Below are 26,040 nucleotides of genomic sequence, written 5' to 3'. Positions count from 1 at the left end.
TCCCTTTTTTCCGCGCCGACGACGCCAACGGATTTCGGGAATCGTTACTGGTAGCTGTTCTGGTTTCTTTGTATGTTTTCTGGATTTCTCTGTCTATCTTCTGAAAATGTCGACAAGGAATCTGGGTTTAAGCCTTGCCGAGAATGTGGCAAGCACATGTCCATCACCGACCCGCACGACGATTGCGTTTGGTGTTTGTCCTCGGATCATGATGTCGGAGGTTGTTCAAGTTGCAGAAAAATGAGCTTGAAGGCTCTTAAGGAGAGAGAGGCAAAACTCTTTATCGCTCGGATGAAGAAGAAGGCGAAAAGTGGTAAAAGAAGATCCAGGTCGAGGTCGGCTTCCAAGTCGACTTCGGGACATGCTTCCAAGAGCAAGAAGCATAAGAAAAAGAGGAGACATTCGACGCATCATAAGGCTTCGGCGTCAAAGTCGAAATCGCCAGTTCGGCGTCGAAGAGAGTCAGTGTCTCCCTCTCCTGTCCCGGCTTCGCCTCCGACTCCATCTTCTCCGATGCCTTCGCCGGCTCCGGCTGAATCCCCGGTGCCGGTGTCCTCTCCGGCGCCGGTTCCATCTCCGGATCCTTCAAGTCCTCCGGCTCCGTCTCCGACTCCGGCCCTGGATGAGGATCGTCAGGCTCCGGGTGAGACTCTGATGCCGCTTGTGCCACCGTCGGCGCCGCCAGGCCCGAGTCCGGTGTTACCTGACCAGTATCCTGCTTTCCCTAATCCAGGTCAGGACCCCTCGCATTATCTCAATGCAATGTATGGGGTGTTCTCACGGGCCATGTATACCTCTGGTGCACCTATGGGTCCGATGGGTCCGATGGCTTTCAATCTGGGAGTGCCGCAGGTTTATCCTCAAGCACCGTTTATGCCGTTCTTCCCAGCGACGCCGTCTTGGCAGCTGCCGGCGCCGAGAACATCGACGCCGCTTCCTTCGCCGGCGCCGACTCGACATCGTTCGACGCCGGCTGCTCCAGCTGATCCGCGTTCGACGCCGCTGCCGGCTCCGTCGGATTCGAACACGGTGTCACCGACGCCGTAGGTGCGGATCCGTTCGAGAAGGGAGGCGCAGAGAGTGCTGGAGGAGAGACGCTTTCTGTTGGAAGAGGCTGAAGTGGGGTAATTGGTCGAATCTGATGAGGTGTTCGAGTTGAAGGAGGCAAGTGGTTTGGATTTGTCTCCGGAGTGGGAGATCACTCCGCCATCAGATGAACCCTCTAAGGATGCAGCACCCTATCATGCAGTTATTAGGAAGGCTGAGGAGTTGATGGACCTTCAATTGCCATCCACTGAATTCAAATCCAATATTTTGACTCAGGTGTTGCATTCTCAGACTATGGTCTCGGAGCCTCTGTTGCCTTTCAACGAAGCAATTTTGGAACCTGCGCTGGATGTATGGCGCAAGCCTTTCTCAGCTCCTGCAGTATCCAAGGTAGTTGCAAGAAGATATAGGGTGGCTCCAGGGGATCCTGAGTTTTTGTCTTCACACCCTTCGCCTGAAAGCCTAGTGGTTCAGGCGGCTTGTTCTGGACGTTCCAAAGGTGCATTTCCTCAAGTCCCAGGGGACAGGGAGGCAAAGAAGGTGGACCAATCGGCCACGAAGGTCTTTTCATCAGCCAGTATGGCATTAAAATCTTCAAATGCGACTTGTTTGTTGGGGCGCTATATCCATGCGCTTATGGATTCTGCTAAAAAGTTGGCACCAAAACTGTCAGAGGAGGATAGAGCAGGCTTCAATGAAGTACTATCGGATGCCCAGGCGGCTGCTCGCCAGGTTATTCAGAGTGGCCTGGATACAGCAGACTCAGTTGCCAGGGTCATGGGGTCTTCAGTTGCCACCAGGAGGGGTGCGTGGCTTAAGTCCTCTGAATTCTCTTCGGATGTTCAGTCAACTTTGTTGGACTTACCTTTTGATGGGTCTGGTCTGTTCGGGAAGAAGGCTGATGCTGCTCTCGAGCGCTTCAAAGAGAGTAAGGCTACGGCTAGGTCGTTGGGCCTTCAATCCCAGCCGAGAGGTACTTTCAAGAGGTACAGAGGCTTTGGAAGGGCGAGTTTTCGTTCCTACAGACCAACCCAGCAGCAGCAGCAGCAGCAAGGCTCTCTGTCCAAGGGATATAGAGGAAGACTTAGAGGTCGCTCACGTGGCAGTCAACTCTCCTCCTCCTCTTCCTCTTCCTCAGCCCCTCCCACCACCGCAAAACAGCCCTAGATTCGACATTCCGGATCATGCTGGTCCTGTGGGGGGCCGGCTTACCCATTTTCTACAAGATTGGGAATCTGTAACTACAGATCTCTGGGTTCTGGATCTTGTGGAAAATGGGTATGCCCTTCCCTTTCGGGAATTCCCTCCGAATTACCCTCCTTGTCAAGGTGCTTGCTCGGAGGACCACCGTCTTCTCCTGCAGAAGGAAGTCCTGAAGTTGTTTCAGAAAGGTGCGATAGAGGTGGTCCCGGTGCAGGAGAGGGGTCAGGGATGCTACTCCCGGTATTTTCTGATTCCGAAAAAGGACGGCAGATTGCGTCCGATATTAGACCTCAGCATCCTGAACTTTTACCTGAAACAGGAAAAGTTCAAGATGCTCACCCTTGCGCAGGTTCTTCAGGCGCTGAATCAGGAGGACTGGATGGTGTCGCTCGACTTGCAGGATGCGTATTTTCACATCCCCATTCTGAAGTCGCACAGGAAGTATCTCCGTTTCACGGTAGGGTCGCAACATTATCAGTTTGCGGTCCTCCCGTTTGGTCTTACTTCGGCACCTCGAGTCTTCACAAAGGTGATGGCGGTGGTGGCAGCCCATCTCAGAAGGTCGGGAATTTCGGTTTTCCCTTATTTAGACGACTGGCTGATCAAGGCGGAGTCGTCGGAGAAGGTGCTGTGTCATCTGCAGGATACAACTCGGCTGTTGTACAGATTGGGCTTTTCGATCAATGTGCCCAAATCTCACCTGGTGCCCTCTTAGCGCAACCTGTTTATAGGTGCGGTACTGGACACTACTGTGTGTCGAGCATTCCCTCCTCCTCAAAGGATTCTCGACATACAGGAAATGATTCCTTTGTTTTACAGCGGAGCGGGCGTTCCAGTTCTGAAGGTCCTTCGCCTGCTCGGTCTGTTCGCCTCCTGCATACTGTTGGTCAACCATGCACGCTGGCACATGAGGGCGCTCCAGTGGTGCCTCCGCAAGCAGTGGTATCAGCACAAAGGGGATCTCAGGGAGTCTGTGAGGATCTCCAGAGAAGCTGCTGCGGATATACTTTGGTGGAGCGTGGAGGGCAATCTGTCCCAAGGAAAGCCCTTCCATCTACCTCCATCGGTGACAACAGTGATAACGGATGCATCCACCTTAGGGTGGGGTGCTCATCTGGGGGATCTGGAGATCAAGGGTCTTTGGTCTCCAGAGGAAAGGTTGCTTCACATCAACCTTCTGGAGTTACGGGCGATACGTTTGGCATTCAAGGCCTTCCTTCCTTCCCTTCGCGGTCTGTCTGTTCAAGTCCTGACGGACAACACGACTGCGATGTGGTATATAAACAAACAGGGAGGAGTGGGGTCTCTTTGTCTCTGCAGAGAGGCCTTGCGTCTATGGTCCTGGGCTCAGGACCATCTGATTTGTCTGTTGGCAAATCATCTGGCCGGGGTGCTGAACGTGCGTGCGGACAGTCTCAGTCGGCAGTTCTCCGCCGACCACGAGTGGAGGCTCCATCCGGAGGTGGTTCGTTACGTCTTTCTGACGTGGGGGACTCCTTGGGTGGATCTATTTGCTACTCGTGAGAACGCGCACTGTCCGTCGTTCTGCAGTCTCCAGTATCCGATGCAGGGAGCGTTGGGGGACGCGTTTCAGTTGAGTTGGGGCTCACAACTCCTTTACGCGTTTCCTCCCATACCCTTGATTCCTCGTGTTCTGAGGAAGGTTCGCCAAGACCGGGCCCAAGTTATATTGATCGCCCCGGATTGGCCAAGAAGGGTGTGGTATACAGATCTTCTCCACCTCTCCTCGTGCCCTCCGCTCCGTCTCCCTCTGAGGGCAGACCTCCTCTCACAGTCGGAGGGGCAGGTTCTACACCCCCACCTCCAGAGCTTACACCTTCATGCCTGGAGATTGAACGGGGCAACCTGAATTCTTTCTCTCTCCCGCCGGATGTGGTGGATGTTATTTTATCGGCCAGGCGACACTCCACCAAATCCATATACTCCTATAGATGGTCTAAATTCGTACTCTGGTGTGGAGAGAGGTCAATTGATCCCTTGAAGGCTCGTTTGTCTAACATTTTGCAGTTTGCCCTTTCTCTTGCTCAGCAAGGCTTTGCTGTGGCTACAGTTAAAGGATATTTATCGGCTTTGTCGGCTTTCTTATGCCTGCCGGATCAGCCGTCATTGTTTAAATCACCTATTGTAATTAGGTTTCTCAAGGGCCTCATAAATAAATTTCCTCCTACTCCTTTTATTGTACCTCAATGGGATTTAAACCTTGTGCTGACTTATCTTATGGGTTCTCCTTTCGAGCCCTTACATAAGTGTCCCTTGAGATTGTTGTCTTTTAAAACGGTTTTCCTCGTTGCTATCACCTCGGCAAGGAGGGTAAGTGAGCTTCAAGCTCTTAGTTCAAAACTCCCATTCTTGACTGTGCATGCTGAACGGATGGTGCTCCGGACCAGGGCTGCGTTTTTGCCTAAAGTGGTGACTCCCTTCCATCTGGGGCAGTCCATTACCCTTCCTACCTTTTATCCTCCCCCTCACCCTTCCAAGGAGGAGGAGAGACTTCACCGCTTGGACCCAAAGAGGGCGGTGAGCTTTTACTTGGACAGGACAAAAGACTACGGGATTGATGACCAGCTCTTTGTGGGCTTTGCTGGCTGCAGAAAGGGTCGTGCGGTGCACAAGCGCACTCTTTCAAGATGGATTGTGCTATGCATCAAGATCTGCTACTCCCTAGCTGGTAAGGAGCCTCCGGAGGGTTTGAGGGCTCATTCTACCAGGGCTAAGTCTTCTACGTCTGCCTTATCTAGGGGTGTTCCTGTGGAGGACATTTGTAGGGCGGCAACTTGGGCCTCCCTCCACACCTTCGCAAAACATTATTGCTTGGACACTGAGGTGAGGAGGGACGGACACTTTGCTCGTTCCGTCCTTCAGGACTTTCTGGTATAGGGGATGGACACCCTCCTCCGGGAGTGGGGACTGCTGTGGAATCTATTCACAAGGTGAGGAATCCACTGGCAGATGTATCCATCAGAAGAACAAGTTACTTACCTTCGGTAACGCTTTTTCTGGTGGATACAGTATCTGCCTGTGGATTCCTCACTGACCCACCCGCCTCCCCGTTGTCCATCCTTCTATACCTGTAATTATGTTGATGGTATTTCAAATCTGTTTATTACTATCATGGGCATTATGTTGTTTCTTGTGCCTTGCTATTTATTTTCCACACTGTGTATGTTGGTTTGTATATCATGTACTGTGTATACTGTGTATATATTGCTGTCAGTCCGTCCGTGTGCCTCGGAGGCACGGAAAAAAGGGGCGGAACTGACGTCATCACGCCGAGGAGGTCTTCTTATGGAACCGGTGACGTCAGCGGAGTCGCAAGCGGAGCCGTGCCGTCTTCGACCTCATCGGCGTGGACTGCTACAAAAGTTTCCGAATGTTGCTGGCGCAGGGGATATTCACAAGGTGAGGAATCCACAGGCAGATACTGTATCCACCAGAAAAAGCGTTACCGAAGGTAAGTAACTTGTTCGATAGGCTTCTAAGATATAGGCTTTAGGGCCTTTTTTCTTTGGACCTACTACTACTACTACTACTACTACTACTACTACTACTACTACTACTACTAATTATTTTTTGGCACTACTTTTTTATCTACCGAGACTCCCGCCTCGGCGACGGGGAATGATTCAGGCATGTGAATCTATGAAAGATACCAATACTGGATAACTGTAGTTACAGGTAAGTAACTTGTTTTCTTATCCATCAAGCATCTTTTGTGTTTTACAAGGCCAGGCACAGATGGGATCCTCGGCCTGAATATGCTTCTGAGTCTGTCTTATTGTGTAGCTTCTTTGTCCATGGAGTTGATGGATATTTGTGCAACAAAGGGTTGACTCTTTGAGATGTGCTCCTTCACTTAATCAAAGCAATAATCCCAGCGTGCAGCATGAAAGCATTGAATGCCCGAGATGTGTTGCTTGCAGCCTGTAAAGATAGCAGGAGGCCAGGCTTGTAACACATCTTGAAGCAGCGGGGGTCTGCCAATGGCAACCCTCTGTGAGCCTTTACCCCCTTGAGGGATCCACCGTTTCATTACCTTTCTATGCAACATGTGGCCTGCGAGCAGTACTCCGGCCTCTCCAGTTTGTGCCCTGCGATGGCTTCCAGTGCAGACTTTCTGCTCTCTGGGGTTTTATCTCCTATTCAAGCATTTCTCTGAAAACAACAAAAGGGACTTTTCGATGAGTCAGTTGTTTAGGGCTCGAAGTATTGCTCAGTGGCTACTAACCCACAGCATGGATAGAACAGGCGTGGCATTTATTTTCCAGTCTGCCAGAACACTGCTAAAGGCGGAGTCATCCTCAAAAATCTTTGACTAGTACTGCTTGACAGTTTCCCAAACTCACTTTGTTGGCAGGTTTGAGGAGCGTCTCATCTGTGGGAGCAAGTCTCTGGAAAAACCGTACCTTTGCGCTTAAAGACAGACTTACTCTGCCATGCTAGTGCAAGAACTTTGAGGCAAATATTTCAAGCTGACCGATAATTGGTTTTTAAACCTGCAGGTTGTCATCTGGTGTCGCTTTGTAGTGTGTTTTTTGTAAAACTCCTAAACCACACTAAAGGCAGTATAGCTGTGACCCTTTTGGAGTAATGTTATACAGGTTGAGCTTTTCGAATTCCCTTGTGCTGCTTCACATGTAGAATATGAAGGAAGAGGTGGCAGCACTCCTATGGAAAGGAACTGTGGAGTTAGGGCCAGAGCAGGAAAAGGGCCAGGGATGTGCTGCACATTACTTCCTGGTGCCCAAGAAGGATGGCGATCTACGCTCAGTCTTAGACCTTGGAAACCTGAACTTGTTCCTCTGGAAGGAAAAGTTTAAGATGCCGACTAGCTCAAATATTACTGGACTTGGAACGTGGAGACTGGATAGTGTCTCTTGACCTGTATGATGCCTATTGCCACATACCTGCCTTGCGGTTCCACAAGAATCAATGGCTATTTGTGGTGCGTTCTATGCACTACCAATTTGTAGTTTTTCCCTTTGGCACCAGGTTTTCATGAAGGTGATGGCAGTGATTGCGACCCATCTGAGGTTAGGCATCCCAATCTTCCCGTACCTGGAGGTCTGTCTAATCAAAGCCTGGTTGCCAGACATGGAGTCACACCATCTGCAGTCGACAGTATTGCTACTGTTTGACCTGGGCTTTTCGATCAACTAGCCCAAATCTCACATGTGGCCCTCCCAACAACTCCAGTTCATAGAATTAGTACTGGACACAACCCTTCTCTGCGTCTTTTTGCCTCCAAAGAGGATTGCTGACATCAAGGAGATGGTGAAATTCTTCAAACAAGGCAGACAAATTCCAGCTCTGAGGATGCTAAGATTCCCAGGTCTGCAGGTTGTCTATTCTAGTCAAGCACACACATTGGCACATAAGGACCCTGCAGTGGTGCCTCTGTAGGCAGTGGCTACAGAACGGAGCAGACCTATAGAGACATCTAGCCGCAGATTCCTTAACTTAGAGTATCCCCAGGCGTCAGACTGGATCCGGAGAGGTTTCTGCAGCAGCATCTCTGGGGGGCGGTGCCGCATGGCTCCGCCCTGAAGTCGTCCACCGACGTGACTTCAGTGGAGCCATATATGCCTCCCCCAGCGCGCTGACGTCAGTTTTTTCTTTTTCCGCGTCCCAACGTGTATCCTGGAAAACCAGCAGTTCCTTGGCCTGTTTTTCAGGCCTTCTTGACATCTTTGGCGTCGGGGAACAATGTGCGATGCCTTCGGGCGTTCAGGCGTGTGAGACCTGCAAGCGACAGATGTCACGGATCCACACGCGATTTGTATATGGTGCCTGGGCGAGCACCACGACTCAGGAGTGCGACGCCTGTCAACAGACGACACCGAAGTCCCTTCGGGAGCGTCGTATGAAGCTGCTGGCTGGCTGTCTGGTCCCGCCGTCGATCTTCCCCTCCGGTTCGGCGTCAATCGCGGGGGTCTTTCCCGCGAACATTGTTCGGAGGCAGGTAAACATACGCGCAAGTCGCTGGGGCCTGCGGCTCGGTCCTTGCCTGGCATGGGCACCCAGCAGTGGTCTCCCCCATACCCAGCATTCCTGGGTGTCGGGGCGACTAGATCAAAAATGGAGGCCTACTCTAATGCACTCCAATCTTTGTTTGGGTTACCCCCTCTCCCTGGTGCGCGCCTACGAGTCCCACAGAGGAGGAAGGCACTCATGTCGGATCTTTGCCGGTGGATTCGTCCTCTGCACTGGCTGTGTGCCTCGATTCAGACCCCGGAGTCGATACGATGCCAATGGGACACAGCCCAGAGGGGCATCCCGGTCGTCTGTCCAGGCTGCCTGTCCGGTCAATGCATAGCCCCGTGCAGCTTCCTGCGCTGACGTCGGATGCGGCGCCGGGCACTACGCCGCATCGGCACCGCTGGAGCCGACCAGCCCTGCGCTAACGTCTGCTGCGGTGCCGGGATCCACACCACGCCTGCGCCGTCCGGAGCCGGTGCTGCTGGAGCAGACAAGCCCTGCGCTAACGTCGGCTGTGGTGCTGGGCTCCACGCCGCCTGTACTGCAGGAGCTCCAAACCACACGTGGTAGCTCCCCCTCCTCTGGTGGAAGTCGAGTCCCCATCTATTGGCGCCCACCTTAAGTCCCCTTGGTTCTTGATCTTGCGCCGACGGCAACGCTCGATCCCTTGTTACAAGAAGATCAACTCACAAGGGCCAGCTCACAATGGGTTCACCATACCAAGGGTCAGTTGCGAGTCCCCTGATACAGGTGCCTAGTGTTCCCTGGCCCTTGTACCAACCACAGGGCGTTCCACTCTTGCTCTTTGGTGGACGGGTTAGCCTTTAACCGTCCCCTAACAACAGATTGTTGTCACCAACCAGGATGGCTACGGAGGCTAGTGCAGCCTTTGCACAGCCTATTCGCAGGGCCGCAGACATTCATCGCTTGCAAACCTCTAGGGTTTCCCTTACTACTGATCCATTTCTAGATCTCCTCAATATGGAGCCTGTGGACGTGGAGCCTTTGCTGCCCCTTGGTGGCTCTTTATTTGAGATCATGCTTGGGGCCTGGGCACAACCTTCCTCTGGTGACCCTATTGATCAAGCCAATTGCTCGCCGGCACAGTCTGCTTATCTCTTCGCCCTAGAGCTCCGGGTCTGGTTGTTCAGGCAGGTTTCTCCTTACAACCTTCTTTCGCTTTACCGTTGCTCTGTGGTAAATAATTTAATTACCGGTACTTAATTTGATGCGGAAAATTAATAAGGATAGCTTAGTAAAATAAGAGGCAGAATCCGTGGTATTAGAGATTCGGAACGGGCTTTATTCCTATACAAAGGAACATAATTCGAATTATGGGCCTTCTATTCCATCACCACGAAAGTTCAGGAAGGAAGGAACATATATTATTGACAGATAGGCAGTTTTATAGAAAATACATTACAGTAAAACAGATGCAGGAGGCGTAACAGTTGATAACAGAGATAAAGACATACATGCGTAACTAAAATGGGTGTAACTGGGCGTAACTAAAGAACGTCATTAGGTATGATGTCACAAATGGGTGGTTCCATGAAAGAATTTCGCAATGTCAGCAGAAATATGTGGCAGAGATGCGCGCGCAGCAGCATGACGTGTGATTTGACGTGTAACTAGAAGGAGAAAGGGGCTTGACATTTAGCTCTACATGTGGAGACAAAAGTCTGGGGTTATGTCAACCTAATCCCAAATCATATCTAATATCCTATGTTTAAAGAACTGTGTTATCCAAAAAGAGAGGTCTCTTAGGATAGAATCTTATTCTATACTGACTATACTGACTGTTAGTGCGTGTACAAGCGTCTAAGTGTCTACACTAGATGCGAGGGGGTAGGAATATTCCATGGTAACAGGGCTATGAATTACTTGCATGAGGACAGCGAGGCCTGGTCCTTTGCACGGTAGCTGGAGGAATGTTTACCTAAACTACTAGACAGGAATGCATTGGATGAGGAGCGGAGCAGAGCAGATAATCTTGAAGGTGAAATACAGTTTTTGGCAGGCAGACAGGCCGAGTCAGTCATCGTTAGCCGCGCAGGGAGTAGGACAAAGTTCATGGATACAGATGCAGGCTCAGACTGGAGCTTTCAGAGGCAGAAGGCAGGAAAAGGCTTGGTGGCAGAATCAGGGCCTACTCGCCTGGACTGTAAAATGGGATAAATGAACCATATAAAGCCGGTGGCCTTTCATACTTAGGAATAGAATATCCGGCTCATTCATGGCGGATCTGAAAGAGGACATGTTGATGGTGGACGCACATGTATTTGCGTCTTCATAACTGGAACTGGAGGGAACATACATGTACTTGTGATTTATACATGAAGCCGTTGGGGTCCAAGATAGGGGACATAATCGACCATAAAAATCCATATTTCCACAGCTCCCTCCCACTAGGAAAGCTTGGAGACTAAAGACCTGTGGACGCAACATTTTTTCCTCCACCAGTGCTGCCAATCGTGCCTTAAACCCATCTTGCGTGTTCGCACGTACTTCCTTTAGACTTTAGTCGAGGTTATTCTTCCTTCTCTCCCGGAAGCACCCAGGGCAAATTTGCAGCGTCTTCTTCTTGATGGTCGTGGAGTGGCACAATACTCAATTTGTTCGGCCCTAGACGCTACTGATTCTGTTAGTAGAGCTAAGGCAAGGTTACCTTCCTTATTTGTGACTTTGGGTTCATGACGTAATACCCAAATGGTCTGGGCGGATGTACCGCCCTGTTTGCCTCCGTTGGTCCGGTAGAGGGCCCTTGTTGAGGTTAACACTTACCCTATGGGAGTATTTCAGAACATACACTCCTAGGGAGTATTGTTCACAGGGGATCTTTTATAGATCACCCTGTCTTCTTTTCTGTTGTATGCATCCCGCATGTGCACGTAGGTGTTGTTGTATGGCGCTTCAAAGTTGTGGTCTCTGGTTCCCCGTACTACTTTCAGGCTGCAGCTGGTTTTCCTTTTACCAGCCGCAGTCTTGTTTGGTTCCGTCCAGGCGCAGTTCCTTCTCTACTGACGCCTTGTAAGGTTCGTGCTGGGACCCTGGTGTGCTTCGCTTCATAGGGTTCTTGTGTTCTTTATTCCGCTTCTGCGATGCTTGTTCTACCCTTCACTTTTGGGTTGGGTATTACTTTCGCGTACTTCAGCCCTGTCTGGGTTTCATCCTCTTACACAGGGAATCTTTGCCCCATGGGTGTTGTGCTGTGCTGTCTTCTGCACACCATTTTTTAGCACTTCTGTAAACAGGAGTTTTTTCTGAGGCATTGTGCTCAGGTGTTTTCCACATTGGATTCCTGCTGTAACACTCTCTACGGAGTGTTCTCTTCAGGATACCTGCTTCTTGGGTCTCTGGGCCATTTGGATAGTCCTAAATGTTCCCACTTTCCTTTCTAGCTCCGCCTCTTCCTTTGTCTCCTGGAGCAGCTTGGCTCCTCCCAGGAGGGTAGCTGTTGTCGCTTCCGGCTCTACATATTCCCAGACTACTTTTGCTTCCATATGACTGTGGGTTCTTTGACGTACCCGTGTCTTTCATCACGTTCTTTCATGTACCCATGTCTCATCACGTTCAGTGTCCTTTTACACAGGTTTTTTCTTACCCTATGTTCCTCACACAGCAAACTCGCGTACGCACATCCCTTCCTGCGGTGTGTCTTCGCGCAGGCCAGCTCAACCGATAATGTCTCCTGTCCCTCTGTGGCTGCTCAAACTGCCCTACAGATGGGTTTTGTCCTATACCTAGATTGGTTTTACCTTCAAGGTATGCATATGTTCCAGTCTTCCACATGACTCTTATTATTCCTCTAATTCTGTGTGGAAACTTCTAATGGTTGCCGTAGGCCCCCCTCTCCTGTCTGGCGAAGGGGCGACTGCGTGCTGGAGTATACTGTGTTCCTGATTCTAACAGCACTTTAGGACCATTGGTCGGTGTCCTACCAATGCTATCCCACGTCTTTTAGCCGGTTTAGGTTCTAGGACGCTTATTTTCACTGTTGTACGTACTGACCCGGTATGAGCTCACTGTGTCATACCAGTTTGTCGTCTCTCTGACTTTTAGGTCAGTCAACATTATCGGACTCTGCGGATCCATTCATTCTCATCTTGGCGAAGCCAACACCTCTAACTTCCGCTCCGGCATTCTAGCTTTACGCTTTCTTCTCTCAGCCCAGTATACATACTGGGTTTTCCTGCTGTCTTGGACGGCTTCTGGTACCCTGCCTCCCGTTAACGCTCTTTTTGGAGCTTCATGGTCGGGTGTGTCTGAGCTAGCTTGCAGTCCCCAATGTATTTCGTCAACTGCACACAGGTACGTTCCCTCAGGAACTTGATGGGTTACAGTCGCAGGCCCGCCTCCTCTATGGGTACGGCTTTGGTATCTATTCTAAGTTGAGAAATCTGCGGCTAGATGTCTCTATCAGATGAACGAGTTAGTTAACCTTCAGTAACGATGTATCTGGTAGAGACACAGTCTAGCCGCAGATTCCTTAACGCCCGCCCATCCTTCCTGCTCTGCGAGGACCTTTTAAGGTTGGACATCCTGCATTCGCTTGCCTCCTGGGTAGCTTTATCTTTCTGCAGTGTGACATTTTCCCTTCGCTCCTACACAGAATATTTAATTCTGTTTCGCTTGCTCCAGTTCGCCCGTTGTCGTGATGGGACGGTATGTTCATGTCTGGTGTCCCTTTACATCCCTACGCCCTGGGTTACCCAGTGGGTGATTTCCTCCTCTCCCCCCTCCCATCTCTCCGCTTCTTAATCGCCTTGGTGTCTCCTAACTCCCCACTGACTCGGTGGTTTAAATCCATTGGCTCTGCCCCCGTCTACTGGATCTCAACTCGGGATGCGGCATCCCTGCTTAGTGCCGTCTTGCGAGGGATTGTCTTTGCTCATGGGTTCTAGACTTGTCCTTCACAGTTATCTTTTCAGGTCGCTGACTTCTGCAGCAATGTTTTTTCTCACATCCTCTTCTGCCTCCGGGGGAGGTTTGGTGTTCGCTTTTCGAGGATTGCTCCTCACAGCGGTACTGTTTTTTTCCCTTTGCTAGTTTTTAATATACGGTGCCTGCCACTGTGCTTTATGGTGCTGTTTATCACCATTTGCTTTACTTTGCATTTTCTACCTTTTACGCACACTGTTCCCACATTCTCAAAGTATTTGGTGGTGGCTCCGCGTTGTGGCGCGGAAAAGTCTCTCCGAAGAAAACTGACGTCAGCGTGCCGGGGGAGGCATATATGGCTCCACTGACGTCACGTCTGTGGACGACGTCAGGGTGGAGCCATGCGGCGGTGCCTCCCCCACGCACAGAGGTGCTGCTCCGGAAAATATTCCGTATCCAGTCTGACGCCTGGGGATATTCTAAGTTAAGGAATCTGCGGCTAGACTGTGTCTCCACCAGATACATCGCTACCGAAGGTAAGTAACTCGTTAATCTGTTTGACTCGATCGTGTTTTCCCCCCAGCCCTGCGGCATGTTATCTGGTGGGGGAACGAGGCAAACCTGAGCTGTGAGATGTCCTTTTCTCCTCTTCCTGCCGGGTCTACGGTAGTAACAGATGATTCCCTCTCTGGATGGGGAGCTGATTTGGGAAATAGGGAGATCATAGGCCCTGGTCTGCAGAAGAACAGGTTCTTCACATCAACCTCAAGCAAGGCTCTCATGGCCTTCCTCCTCTACATCCAAGGTCAGTCAATCTAGATCGTGACCGAGAACATAACAGCGATATTGTACGTCAACAAGTAAAAGGAAAAAGTCTCATCTCCGTTGCCTGGAAGCATTGAGATTGTGGTCTTGGGCACACCACTAATTGATCTGACTCACTGCTAAGCACCTAGTCGGGTCTCTGAATGTCCAAGACAGTATAAGCCAGCATTATTTTGCCCATCACAAGTGGCGCCTCCTACCAAAGGTAGCTCATCACATCTTCACCCAGTGGGGCACTCCTGAGGTGTACTTGTTCACCTCATCGGAAAATGCTCAGTAGCAGCAGTTCTGTGCCCTCCCCACCAGCATCCATTGAGAGGAGCCTTAAGGGATGCGTTTGAGTTGAAGTTTCAGCTGCATTACGCATCCACCTCCCACGCGCTCATATTCTTGAATCCTCTGGTTCAGATGAAGATTCGCCAAGACCGGGCCCAAGACATTCTCATTGCCTCGGATAGGTGGAAGAGGGACATGGACCTTCTACACTATCTCCCTCTCAAGCTGTCATTTAGACCGGACATTCACTCCATGCCTGTAGATTGAGTTGGGACATTTGAACTCCTTTCAGCTGCCATCGAAGGTAGTGGATGTCATTTAGTGTTGCCACTCCAAGTCTACTTGCTCTAGAGAATGGAGCAACTTTGTTGCTTTGTGCCCCAACAACTATGTGGGCTCCTTAGATGCTAAGCTGTCCTAGGACTTTCAGTTTGCATTTTCCCTTGCCCATCGGGATGTGCAGAGGGCACTGCCATGGGGTATTTGGCTGCGTTTTTAAGCATTGCTCAATCTTCCAGGCCAACCTTCCATGTTCAAGTCTCTAATTGTGCTGCATATTTTGAAGAGGTTGACAAATTTGTATCATCCAACCTCCTTTGAATTGAATACTCCTGGTACAGTAATGTATATAGGAAAGATAATCAGAACTTCATGAGATCAGGTCTACTGCTGAAGGTATCTATTCAGCCACAACATTTTTTATTCTTTTTTTGAAGGAAGTAGTCAAAGGATTAGATCTAGTTGCTGGAGGAATTGTGTTCCATGTTCTAGGAGCAAAACCCGAAAAAGAACGATTATAAGTTTTCTTTTTGTTGAACTTCTGTGGCCTCAACCATAGAAAGTAAGAACTTCTTAGAGAGCAACACCTACCCAATAGTTCAAGTTTTTTCACAGGTAGACTGGATTGTTGTGATGAAGAGCCGTATGGCTAATGCAGGCTATCTTAAACTGAGTTCTGGCTTCCAACGGGAGCCATTTGAGAAATGTCATGTCCGGTGTAATGTCGCGTTTACTGGATCCCGTGATGAGCCTAGCAGCTGCGTTTGGAATGGCCCTTAACGGAGCCAGCTTGGCTTTGGGTGGACCTGCAAGAGTGGCCCTCCCGTAGTGTAGGCAGGAGAAGACTTGTGATTGGACAGCTAACTGAAAGCCACCTGGGGGTAAGAAGGGTTTGATGTTCCTTAGAGTGCTCAAATTGTAATTCGCTCCTCTGGAAACAGACGTCATTGCACCAGTATGGCACAATATGGCTTAGGTGAGGCCCTATGATGCCATTTCCGGCATCAACAGGAAGCTAGTGTCCCTTACCAACGATATGAGAGCTTTAAAGTTTCCAGATCCAATCTGACGCCTGGGATAATTTTACAGGTGAGGAATTTGCAGGTAGTTTGAGTATTCACTGGAAAGGTAGTTGCAGCAGGTAAGTAACTTTATTTTATCCCAGTAATAATTATGGAGGTAAAAATATCTCTAGGTGCTTTTAGTATCCTGCAGGTGCTTCCATATTAGTTTTGCTCCCCACTTTGTGTATTGGCAGGACCATTTTCAGAACCTTTCAGATCTGGCGAAACCATTCCCCAACACCAGTCTCCTACTTGTTCTCAGGGCTGATCCCAGTTCTTAAACTGGAGCTCCAGGTTCCATCTGCTGAGCCCTCTCAAGTTGAGGCCTTTCGGCACACCATGCTGAATATCCTTTGGGCTGCCCTTTATTGCTTGTGGGTCCCAAGGATGGGTTGGGTCTTTCAGTTGCAGAGATTCTGGTATCTCCAAAGCTACCCGGCTCTATTACTCCTTAGGCTCCAGTCACGGTGCGTATTGTAAGATAGAGTCTCCGAAGGTGCTGGTTAGTTTGTCTTCTATTCCAGTGTGCTCTTTGGAGCAGCTTTTGGTGCTGCCACAAACCTCAGTAATTTTTCAGGTGACTAGAGAGAAAGTAAAGATCACTTTCGAGGATCTGCACCTTGATGACCCGCTTCTTAGTCTTTGGCTTGGTTTCAGACAAAATTGATATGCACTATGGGGACTTTAGTTTATAAAAGAATGATCCAGAGGGTGCAAATATTTTCTCTTTTTAATCATTCAGATGCTGGACTCTTCCTGGATATTCAGAATGCCCTCTTCTGAAGAGGATCTCCATTCATTTTGGCCCACCTTTGGGCACTTTAGCAGCTGGCATGAGCAAGGCAGCAGACTTGCTTGAGTTGCCACTTCCATTGTCCATATGAAAAGTCTGAAAATACCTGTAACTACCCCAGAGCCTATTCTACTTTCTAATGAAGTTCCTTACGTCTAGTGGCCACTGCCTGGAAAAAGCCATTTTTGTGCTCTAGAACAGAATGGATGGCAGTACAGCCCTTTGTCATCTGATCCCATGTTCTTGCAGACCAGTCATTCCACAAAGAGTTTGGTGGAGCAAGCATTGTTGGTGAAATTAAATCCCATCACCTTCCGATTTCACCTCCAGTCCAGTAATACAAACAAATTGACTTCATTGGTCCAAAGTTATCACTTTTGTAAGTCTGGCTTTACACACTGCTAATTGCCATTTGCTTTTTAGGTAAATACATTCATGCACTGTGGAAACGGCGAAGCTGGCTGTCATTAATCTCCCAGTGCACATGTAGTCTGTTTTCTAAATTCTCATATGTGGCCTAGACTCATAGGCTGCAAAGATTATCTTACACATGCATGTCTGGATGCACACCACAGTCTTTTCTGTGTGATGCCCAGGTGCCCTAGAGCAGGTGAAGAAATAAAAACCTTTTTAGGGGTTCACTGATACACCTGGCCCTTTAACCCAACAAAAAAGAGATTGGCACGGAAGCTGTAATATCAAAAAGGTATTTATTAACCTCACATGAGGGAGACTGCGTCTATACAGTACCCTCAGGCCACTGTAGGAGGCAGTCTAAGGAGTGCAGAGAACAGGGGCCTTTTATGGCCAGTTTATTGCTGAGTGAGCATGAAAACTCAAAAAGAGGCAGTACAAGTGTGCACATGAATAGCTAGTTACATATAAGGACTAACCGACTTAGTCGACAAAGTAGGAGGAGTAACACAGTTCCTGACATCAGTTAAAACAGCCTGACAGTTCCTCTAAGAGCAGGTGCATTCTAGAAGCTAGACATTTCTGAGCATGTGCAAGGCTCTGGCTCAGCGCTGAAGGAGTTAACTATATCACATGACACAAGCAGAATACAAGGGCAGTCAACAGTCAACAGTGAGAAAGCACATGGCGAGCACTTGGCTAACTAAAATGGCTGCCGCAAAACAAAATGGCTTCAGCAGATGCTAACAGCTAGTTTCCACACAGGGGTCTCCAACCTTTTCTGTGTTAGGAGCTACTTATGTTAAATAAAAATCATCCTGAGATACTGATATATTTAGTGTTATAATGGTGACCACATCTGACACAATTAGATTTGTGGCCACCATTGGTGGAGGAGTGTGGCTCAATGGTTAGAGCGGCAGACCCTGATGCAGAGTTCTGGCCCGAGACCAGGGTTCAATTCCCGCCTCGGCGGGTCTTGGGCTTAATTTCCTCGGACCTGTTAATTCTCGCCTCGGTGCCTATTCTAATCATGGGTCCCACGCTGCAACTCTGGGCAATAGCTTGCTTAACCTCCACAACGGCCCCAACAGCGCTAGGATGCCTGGCCTCACCCTGGGGGTGCCCAGGAGTGGGCACTTCACAGGGAAAGGCCAGGAAGGGTTCCACAGCGGTATGTGTACAGCGCCTTGAGACCCCCTTGGGGGTGATACGTTGCGCTATATAAGCACTACAGTACATTACATATGCAAGGTTACCAGCAGTGATCGCCTCAGTTCATCAAGCTTGGCTGCCAAGAGAGATGTGAAAAAAGCTTTATCAATGTGGCATGGTTCTACATGGATAATAAAAAACAGATGTAGTTGCAGCGCCCCTGGCACCAAGGTCATACTATCAATCAATAACTCTCCCCAACACCATATGATTTATCACTTTGATACCATCTTTAAATATATTTAAATTGTAATTCAGCAATTCTCTTCAAACATCAGCTTATAACTTCTGACAATGCATGCATTTTCATCTCAATTATGCTTTTCTATTTTGGTATCCATATTTATTAATAGAACCAAACAAAAGCGTCTAAACCGTAGGCTGGATTGCACACAGAAGAGCTACGTACAGGTAGCTGGAGAGATACCAGTAGCTCACGAGCTACTCATTGGAGATGCCTGCCCTAGTGCATATGCAGTTTGATAGAGACTCTTGGAAATGCTTCCCTGCCTGGCTAAGCAGTTCAAACCAACAGTTTTTGTTTTTTCGCAGCTTTTCAAGGGGCTGACCTTCCAGCAATAGCAACCTTCTTTCAGAGACCACAGCAGTTCTTCCACTCCTCTCATGGGTGAGGTGGATCTAAGGGACGCTAGAAGCAGCAGCTCCAGCCATGCACTTCCTTCCGTTGGATCTGCTGCATCTGTCATTTTGATTTGCCCTCCCTCCACCATCAGCTTGCAATCAGGTGAAGGTCTTGTGTTTTATAGAGTCAGGAGTTCATCAAGACCTATACCTGGGTTCTTCATCTGATTCATAGGAGCTATGTACTCTTTTCTAGCCACCCATTCTGTTTGAAATCTTCCACTAGAAGATGCATTCCAGCCCATATCTCTATCTTGAAAGGCGGAGGTTCTTGCCTTGCTTCAAAAAGGGGGCATGGCAGTGGTGGTCGAGGAGGAGAGTGGCACAGGCTACTTTTGTCACTTCTTGATCCCGAAGAATGACCACGTCCTCCGACTTAAGCCTACAGCTTTCCTCAACTTGCATGATTGAGTGGGCTTATAGACCCAGTACTGAGAAGCATTAAGTTTGTGTAGTGGGCTCTGATGCAAGGCATTTTGACAGTTGCTACTCATTTTGCACGCTTTCTGAAAGTAAAGGTGGATGGCGCAAGTCACCTGTTTCTGAAAGAGACTTCCAACTGCAGATTCCTTACCTTAGAATATCCCCCCAGGCATCAGACTGGATCTGTAAAATCTTGAGCAGTACCTCTGATTGCCAGTAAGTGGCGCCAAGAGCTCTATTGTCGACCGTGCTGGATATGACGTGTGTGGTGACTAAATAGGCACCACCCCAGCATGCTGACTTCCGTTTTTATCTTTCCATACCAACAGACCCGGTTTCAGAGAGCTACATTCATCACTTTTTGACCAACTTTTGTTGAGCCATTTTTGTTTAAATAAATGTTTCCAGTGTGCTAGGTATACATCCCCTCCAAAACCTATGGATTTTAACGCTTGTGAGGAATGTCACACATTTGTGACTGAACCCCACTTAGTCTGTCATAATTGATTTATTATGCTACACTATTTTTTATGCAGTATTTAATGTTATGTTGGGCAGAGTGTGGGCAACAAAGCTCCGGGCCCAGACGGGTTACCTATCGATCTTATTAACTGCAAACCAGACTTTTGGGCGCCTCTTCTTCTTTTAAATGTTTTTCGCATTATTGTCCTGATTTTTAAAAAGGGTGATCATTCTCAACCCAATTGCTATAGGCCCATCTCCCTGATCGATAATACTTTAAAAATTCTGGGCAGAATCCTTTACAATAAGATATTAGTGGTCTGAGGAAAATGGCATCTTAGAGCCCTGTAAATTAGACTTTCGAAGCAAGGTTGGCACCAATGAACAGTGCCTAAATCTTAACCTAATTATGGGCAAATACACTATTGCGCAGGCCTCGCCAATCTATTTGGCCTTCATGGATTTTACCTCTGCTTTCAACCTTGTCAATAGGTCAAAGCTCTGGTCTATCCTTTTGGCCTATGGACTGGACGAGCCCTTGGTGCATTTCCTGGCACACCTTCACAAAGACATCAAAGCCCGGGTTAGGATTGGCAGTGGGGGCGAGGTCACCGAAGCTATTAATGTAGGTAGGGGGTCAGACAGGGTTGTGTGCTGGCCCCCCTCCTTTTTATCATCTACATAAATGGTCTGAATAAAATATTAAAATCCCTGACCCAAGATGTCCCTAAAATTAATGGAAACACACTCCCTGTACTACTCTATGTGGATGACGCAGTCCTCATGAGCCACACTCCGAATTCCTTACGCACCTTAGTGCAGGGTTTTGTCAACCATGTGGATAGTTTAGACCTATGTACCAATTTTAAAAAGTCTTTCATAATGTCCTATGGTCCCAGGAAACGCCACCTCAGTTTTATATCTGTGGGTAATCAGAAGCTGATGAGCACTAGCACCTTTCCTTACATTGGGGTGGTGTTTGCTGCGAACGGCTCCTGGACTGAGCACATAGCTCACTCCAGGAGCAAGTTCTCAAAGGCCACCAACTCTATTCTCAATTTCCCACGCCCAAAGAGAATAGGTGCCATTTTTGCTTTTTTATTTTTTTAATTTTTTTAAAGCTCCATGTGTGCCAACAGCCACATATGGCGCTGAGGTTTGGGGCATCGCCCCAAGTCCCTGTATTCAACAGGAAGAGAACAGATTTAGCAGGAAGTTAATAGTTGTCGCAATCGCTACATCCCAATACATTTGCCAAAGGGAACTCATCCTTAATTTCATTGAAGATTTTATTAAGCATGCCCCGCCCTCTTTTGGCTATCCATTTGGAAAAATCCGGCCTCATCCCTAACGAGAGAGATCATTGGTGACTGTATTGGATGTGAGAAAGGGATGGACATTCCCTGGCTAGCAGGGGTGTATCGGAGCCTATGTAGCGTTCGCAAGGGAAGCAGCTTCCTAATTCCTAGCACAGCTGTGACTACGAACAAAAATGAGCTTAGGAGCGCCCTCTATTTGTTGTATAGAGTGGAAAGAACTGAAAAGGAATCTAAAAAATCTCTTGTCCATTGCTACATGGCCACTGAACATCCCGTGCATCCACTGTCTAATTACCTTACCCAGTGCTTTAAATGAGAATAAATAAGTGCAGGTACTCATTAAAATGAGCTAGAGGTGTAAGTGGGCGGGGCTAAGGGCAAGACATGATGATACTTAACGACTTCTATAATAGTTGTGTTTATATAAACAAAGCAGGTTGTCATTACACAAAATGAAAGAGAAATGGGATAATATGTTAACATTTCCTTTTTTTTTTTTTGCAATAGTTGCACCTTCTTAATGCCGCACTGTTAATTGCTGTTGTTTGGCACAATACTATATATTTTTCAGCACATGAGTAGGAAGAAACTGAAAATACCCCTACTTCGAACCAAAGCTCTTATGGCACCAAGCAAATCATCTTGACCCTCCCAAGAAGATATCTCTTGTCTCTTCCATAGATCTATCCATTCATCCTACCATTTACCTGCTGATGTCCACCATTTACATTCTGTCAACTATTCAGTTTTTCATCCATCATTCAGTTTTTCACCATTCCGTCTGTTCACCCTTCATATTGAAACCTATCCATCCATCTTGAAACCTATCCATCCATCCTTTCACTCATCCATCTCTTTATCCTCCCTTTCACTCATCCATCAATCCTTTCGCTCATCTATCCATCAACCCTTTCACTCCTTTATACCATCCACCCTTTCACTCAAACCCTCATTTCACTCATCCATCCATTCTCCCTCCCTTTCATTCATCTATCCAATCTTTCACTTATCCACCCATCATCCACGCTTTTGTCCAATCATCCACCCTCTTTCACCCACCCATCCATCCATCCATCCACCCATCCATCCATCCATCCACTCATCCATCCATACATCCATTTATACATCCATTTATACATCCACCCTTGCTCACTCATCCATCTATCCACTCGCCCACCAACCCTTCCTACTACGTTATTTATGAACATTTGTCACCGAGCAGACAGATACACAACCAGTGCCACCTATTTTCTTTAAAATACCTCCTGAGAGTGTCTTGATTCTCTCTCTCTCGCTTTTTTCTTACAAAAAACAGGCATATAAATGCAGGCAAACACACAAACCTAAGCAGACACACAAAAGACTCCAGTATGTTAAAAGCCATGTTATATTCTTCACCATTGCTTTTTTAATTGCCACTGCCAGGGGACTGCCATCATTCCTTTGTTTGACCAAATAGAGGATAGTGAGAATGTGTTTGACAGCACGGGGCCTGAATGGACTCTGCTCTGTCGAGCACAGTGTGATGGTGAATACCGGATATTATTCAAATGAGCCCGGCTGAATAGCTCAGCTGGGGCTCAGGTCGGGACTGCCGGATCGACGTCTTGGCTGCCAGACACGTTCCACTCCTGCTCATTAGCAGTCTCAGCCAATGACCTTACCTTTTCAAGAGTACCGGTACTCCTCGGCAGTAGAGAAGTGCCGGTACTCAGTGATAAATTTAAGAAGTGCCGGTACTCCGTACCGGTGAGTACCGGCCCATTTAAAGCACTGACCTAACCCTGTCTGAGCCATTGGGAGAGAAGCCTTTTATTTTGCCTCAGGGCAGGCACCATCAAAGTTGTTTTAGGTTTTCCCCTTGGTCACCACTTTGGCCTCGATCACTTACCTTGCCCGTGCGATGGTCAGAGTGGCCAATCTATTTTACATTTCTTGTTCTTTTGTAAATACTATTTAAAGTACATTAAGTGGCTTTTAACTCCGTATTTTAAAAAGTTTACGCGCTTTAGTCTGGAAAATGCTCATTCGAGACTACTTGCCCTGGATGACTAAGAGCTGTTTTTTCGCACAGGCACCTTTTTGAGAATTGCCGTTCGAGCACGCCAGATGATATCTAATCCTTGAGATTTTACATTATTTATCCATGTATTTTTGCACACATTTTAAAGATTATTGTATACTGTATGTTGCTAATGGATTTTATTATGACTTGTTTGTATTTTTAAAAAGTGTCTTTTAACCTTGAACCTTGTTATGTTGGGCACACTTTCAAGAATAGTTATGGCCCTTAGTGCTTTTAGATCTGGGTTCCTGGGCAGGCCTGGAGGAACTATTGTTTGATAGTGTTGGTGTTTTTTTTTGGGTTGTGTGGTTTCAGTAGAGTGCTTAGTTTCAAAACGATTTCTGTGGAAGTAAGTGTTATCTGTAGCGTTGAGAGTATGGGTGGGTGTATTGAAGGTATTGGGTAGTCTGTCTTCAGTTGTTACTCTCCTAATTGATCTTTCAAAGAATAAAAAAAGTGCAACTAGCAAAAGAACAATACCTCTTGTGGGCCGGTTCTTGGCACAGTTGAAAAGAACTACTGGCTGCCATAAATGGCATGTCCTTGGGCCACGGTATATACTGTATCATACATGCTAATAGACTCGATTGAGTAAGAAAACCCGCGACTTTTGAAGCCAAATGTGGCTTCCTTTTATTTTTATCCCGCATAAAACTGGCTCCACTGCAGTTTAAGTCAAGGTATAAAATCAAGTCCCCCGGTTTTTTTTTCCTTTCAAACTCCCTCTTACATGTTTACAGATGTTGGCACGTGGCTGCATGTTGATAGCAATGGCCAATACCCCTTAGACTGCAGAGGGACAGACGTTTTGCATAATGCTTGTGTTGCAGCATGAGGCGTCTGTGCTTGAGGCCTGCTCACGCCTTTCTAGCACGGAATTCCCCGCCTTTGTGACCAGGAGAGCTGTTTGCTGTGGTGTTTGTTGTCTTGGGCTTGTGGTCTCGCGCACGATTGAGAGGGGGCATTTCTGTGTAAACCGGATCCACAGAGTTTGGGTTCGTTGTTACCTTTGACGTAGAGGAAACGTCTTGGGGTTTGAGTCAACTTCTTTTTCTTTTTCTTTCTTTTTTTATATAACTTTCCAGATGACAGAGCAGCGGAAGCAGAAACAGAGAATCGGCCTTCTAGGACAGCCGCCTCACATGAACGCCAACCTGCAGCAGCCGGCCTAGGACGAGGTACCCGACCCCAGCAAACGCGACGCCGCCCTCTCGGCCTCAGCACCGCGCTTGGGATTTTTGATACCACCTAATTCGTTTTTCTAGAAATGAACATTTTTTTACACTGTTCCCTGGAGGCCATAGAAGAGGCAAAAGCAGCTACCGGCGGGAAGACGGCAGGGAGCGGGAATTTGCTTCCTGCTGAACTATTTTTTTTTTTTCTTTCAAACTGCCTTTTTTTGTGGCGAAGGAAGCACCTGAATTGCACTTGAACAGTATGAATTACCTGAAAAGAATTGTGACCTGTATTTTGTATTTAAGAGAAATAACTAGAATAGCTTATATTTATGGGATTTTTTTATACAGTTGTGCAATATGAAGTATGCAACCACGTTTCCAGCTGGGGATCTCCTGACGGTACTAGGGTTTAGGGGTCGAGGGATCGCACCACTTTGTTACTGGTAGATACACCGTAGTTAGTCTTATGTAAATGCTGCTACACGCTTCCCAGTTCGTTTAATTTCTGCCCATGGCCAGTCTGTAACAGGAAGAGGCGCATACTGTCCACTTCCTGTCTTTGAATTCTTCCAAACCCTCCTAGCTGTGTACATTTTCTTCTCACCCTAGAGAGTGGCACCAGATGCTTTGACCATGCCAAATGTGCTTTCTTCTGTGTCCTTTGGTGGTCCTGTGACCCCCATGTTGAATCTGCTGAGTTTCCAATAAGGAAAAGGATCACCCACAGACTGCGCACTGTACGCTTGTCATTGTGGTAATGACATGTTGACATGCTCCTGATTTATGGATATACCCAGGAGTCCATGATGTGCTGCTCAGTTGAGGCCTTCCCACCTTTCTCCGTCATTGTCGTGTTATGGTGTTTTCAGCACTAATGATCAACCCATTAACTGTTGGAAATGAAACCTGTTCTTATTGGTCGAACTTTTGATTTGCTACTCACTTGACCATCCCACGTTCAATGACTTCCGGCAACCTACAGGCATTACTGCACCCTGGCAGACATTGCACAGTTTATCTGGCATGGATGTGGCTGCATGCCCCCCACCCACCCCCGGAGTCAGTTTGTCCTGCTGTGCATATAGCTGAGCACTGATTTGTCCTGTTGCTTTGCCACCCACAACTTTTAGCAGCAGCCTGATGTCTAAAGATGCTTTCTCCTGATCGGGGCAGCTGTACAGAAGAGAGATCCTTGTTTATTTTTTGTTAATTTGTCTTGTTTTTTATCTATATATATATCTATATAAATCACCTGGTTTTGTACACTGACCTCAATTTGCAAGAGCAATCCTTCGGCGATAGTGTTAAATGATCAGAGAATTTGTAAATCCCCAAAATATTTAAATAAATATGAAGCAGTGAATATGATATGTCAGTTGTGTCATTGAAATGAGTCTCACACGCCTCTTTACCTTTGGTTTCCTGTACCACACTTCCCAGAGATTTTTATCAGTTTACCAACCTGCCTGACCCAGTGCACGTTTTCCTAATTGACCAGGTTACTCTAGTGCAGGCCCAAAAGTAAACTCAAATTCAAAGCACAGTTTGGTCCAAAACTTCAAAACTGTAGAAGCCATGGGAAATCACTACAAAGTATAATAATGCTGAAACGTTGATGGATTCTTGGATGCAGCATGTAAATTGTAGACCCTAATCTACGTCCTCACCAAAGTCCATATTTACTTAGATTTTTCCAGACATCTGATAATTTCAATGCTGCATGCTTCTGACTGACTCCCATTTTCTGTCACTTGCATTACCATGGAATTAATGATATTATCGTTTAGTTAATCAATTTTAATTTGTTTGCACATCCCATTCCCCAGCATATGTGTGAATTATTTGGCTTCCTGGTTGGTTTTGCTCCTTCTCTTTAGTTGGCATCTGCCTGGTGAGAGCGCTCCTTGGAGCACCTTGTAGCATTAGTATATATATCTTTATTTGTTTACGGCTATTT

General features: G+C 47.6%; 1 protein-coding gene across 5 annotated transcripts in view; it reads left to right on the top strand.

The window, feature by feature from the left end:
* Positions 1-25,451, top strand: part of ITPR1 (inositol 1,4,5-trisphosphate receptor type 1) — a 1,957,366-nt gene extending 1,931,915 nt beyond the window's left edge. For all 5 annotated transcript variants that reach the window (XM_085624511.1, XM_085624509.1, XM_085624508.1 and 2 more), the window contains one exon: positions 23,991-25,451. In XM_085624511.1, coding sequence (XP_085480637.1) covers positions 23,991-24,077 — 87 coding nt within the window. In that variant the 3' untranslated portion in view covers positions 24,078-25,451. The remainder of the gene's footprint in view (positions 1-23,990) is intronic.
* Positions 25,452-26,040: the final 589 nt, after the last annotated feature.

Source organism: Triturus cristatus, chromosome 9 (assembly GCF_964204655.1).
Source record: "Triturus cristatus chromosome 9, aTriCri1.1, whole genome shotgun sequence".
In the NCBI taxonomy this organism is placed as follows: Eukaryota; Metazoa; Chordata; class Amphibia; order Caudata; family Salamandridae; genus Triturus; species Triturus cristatus.
Note: the sequence above shows the minus strand (reverse complement) of the source record. Positions and strands in the feature narration are given on the sequence as shown.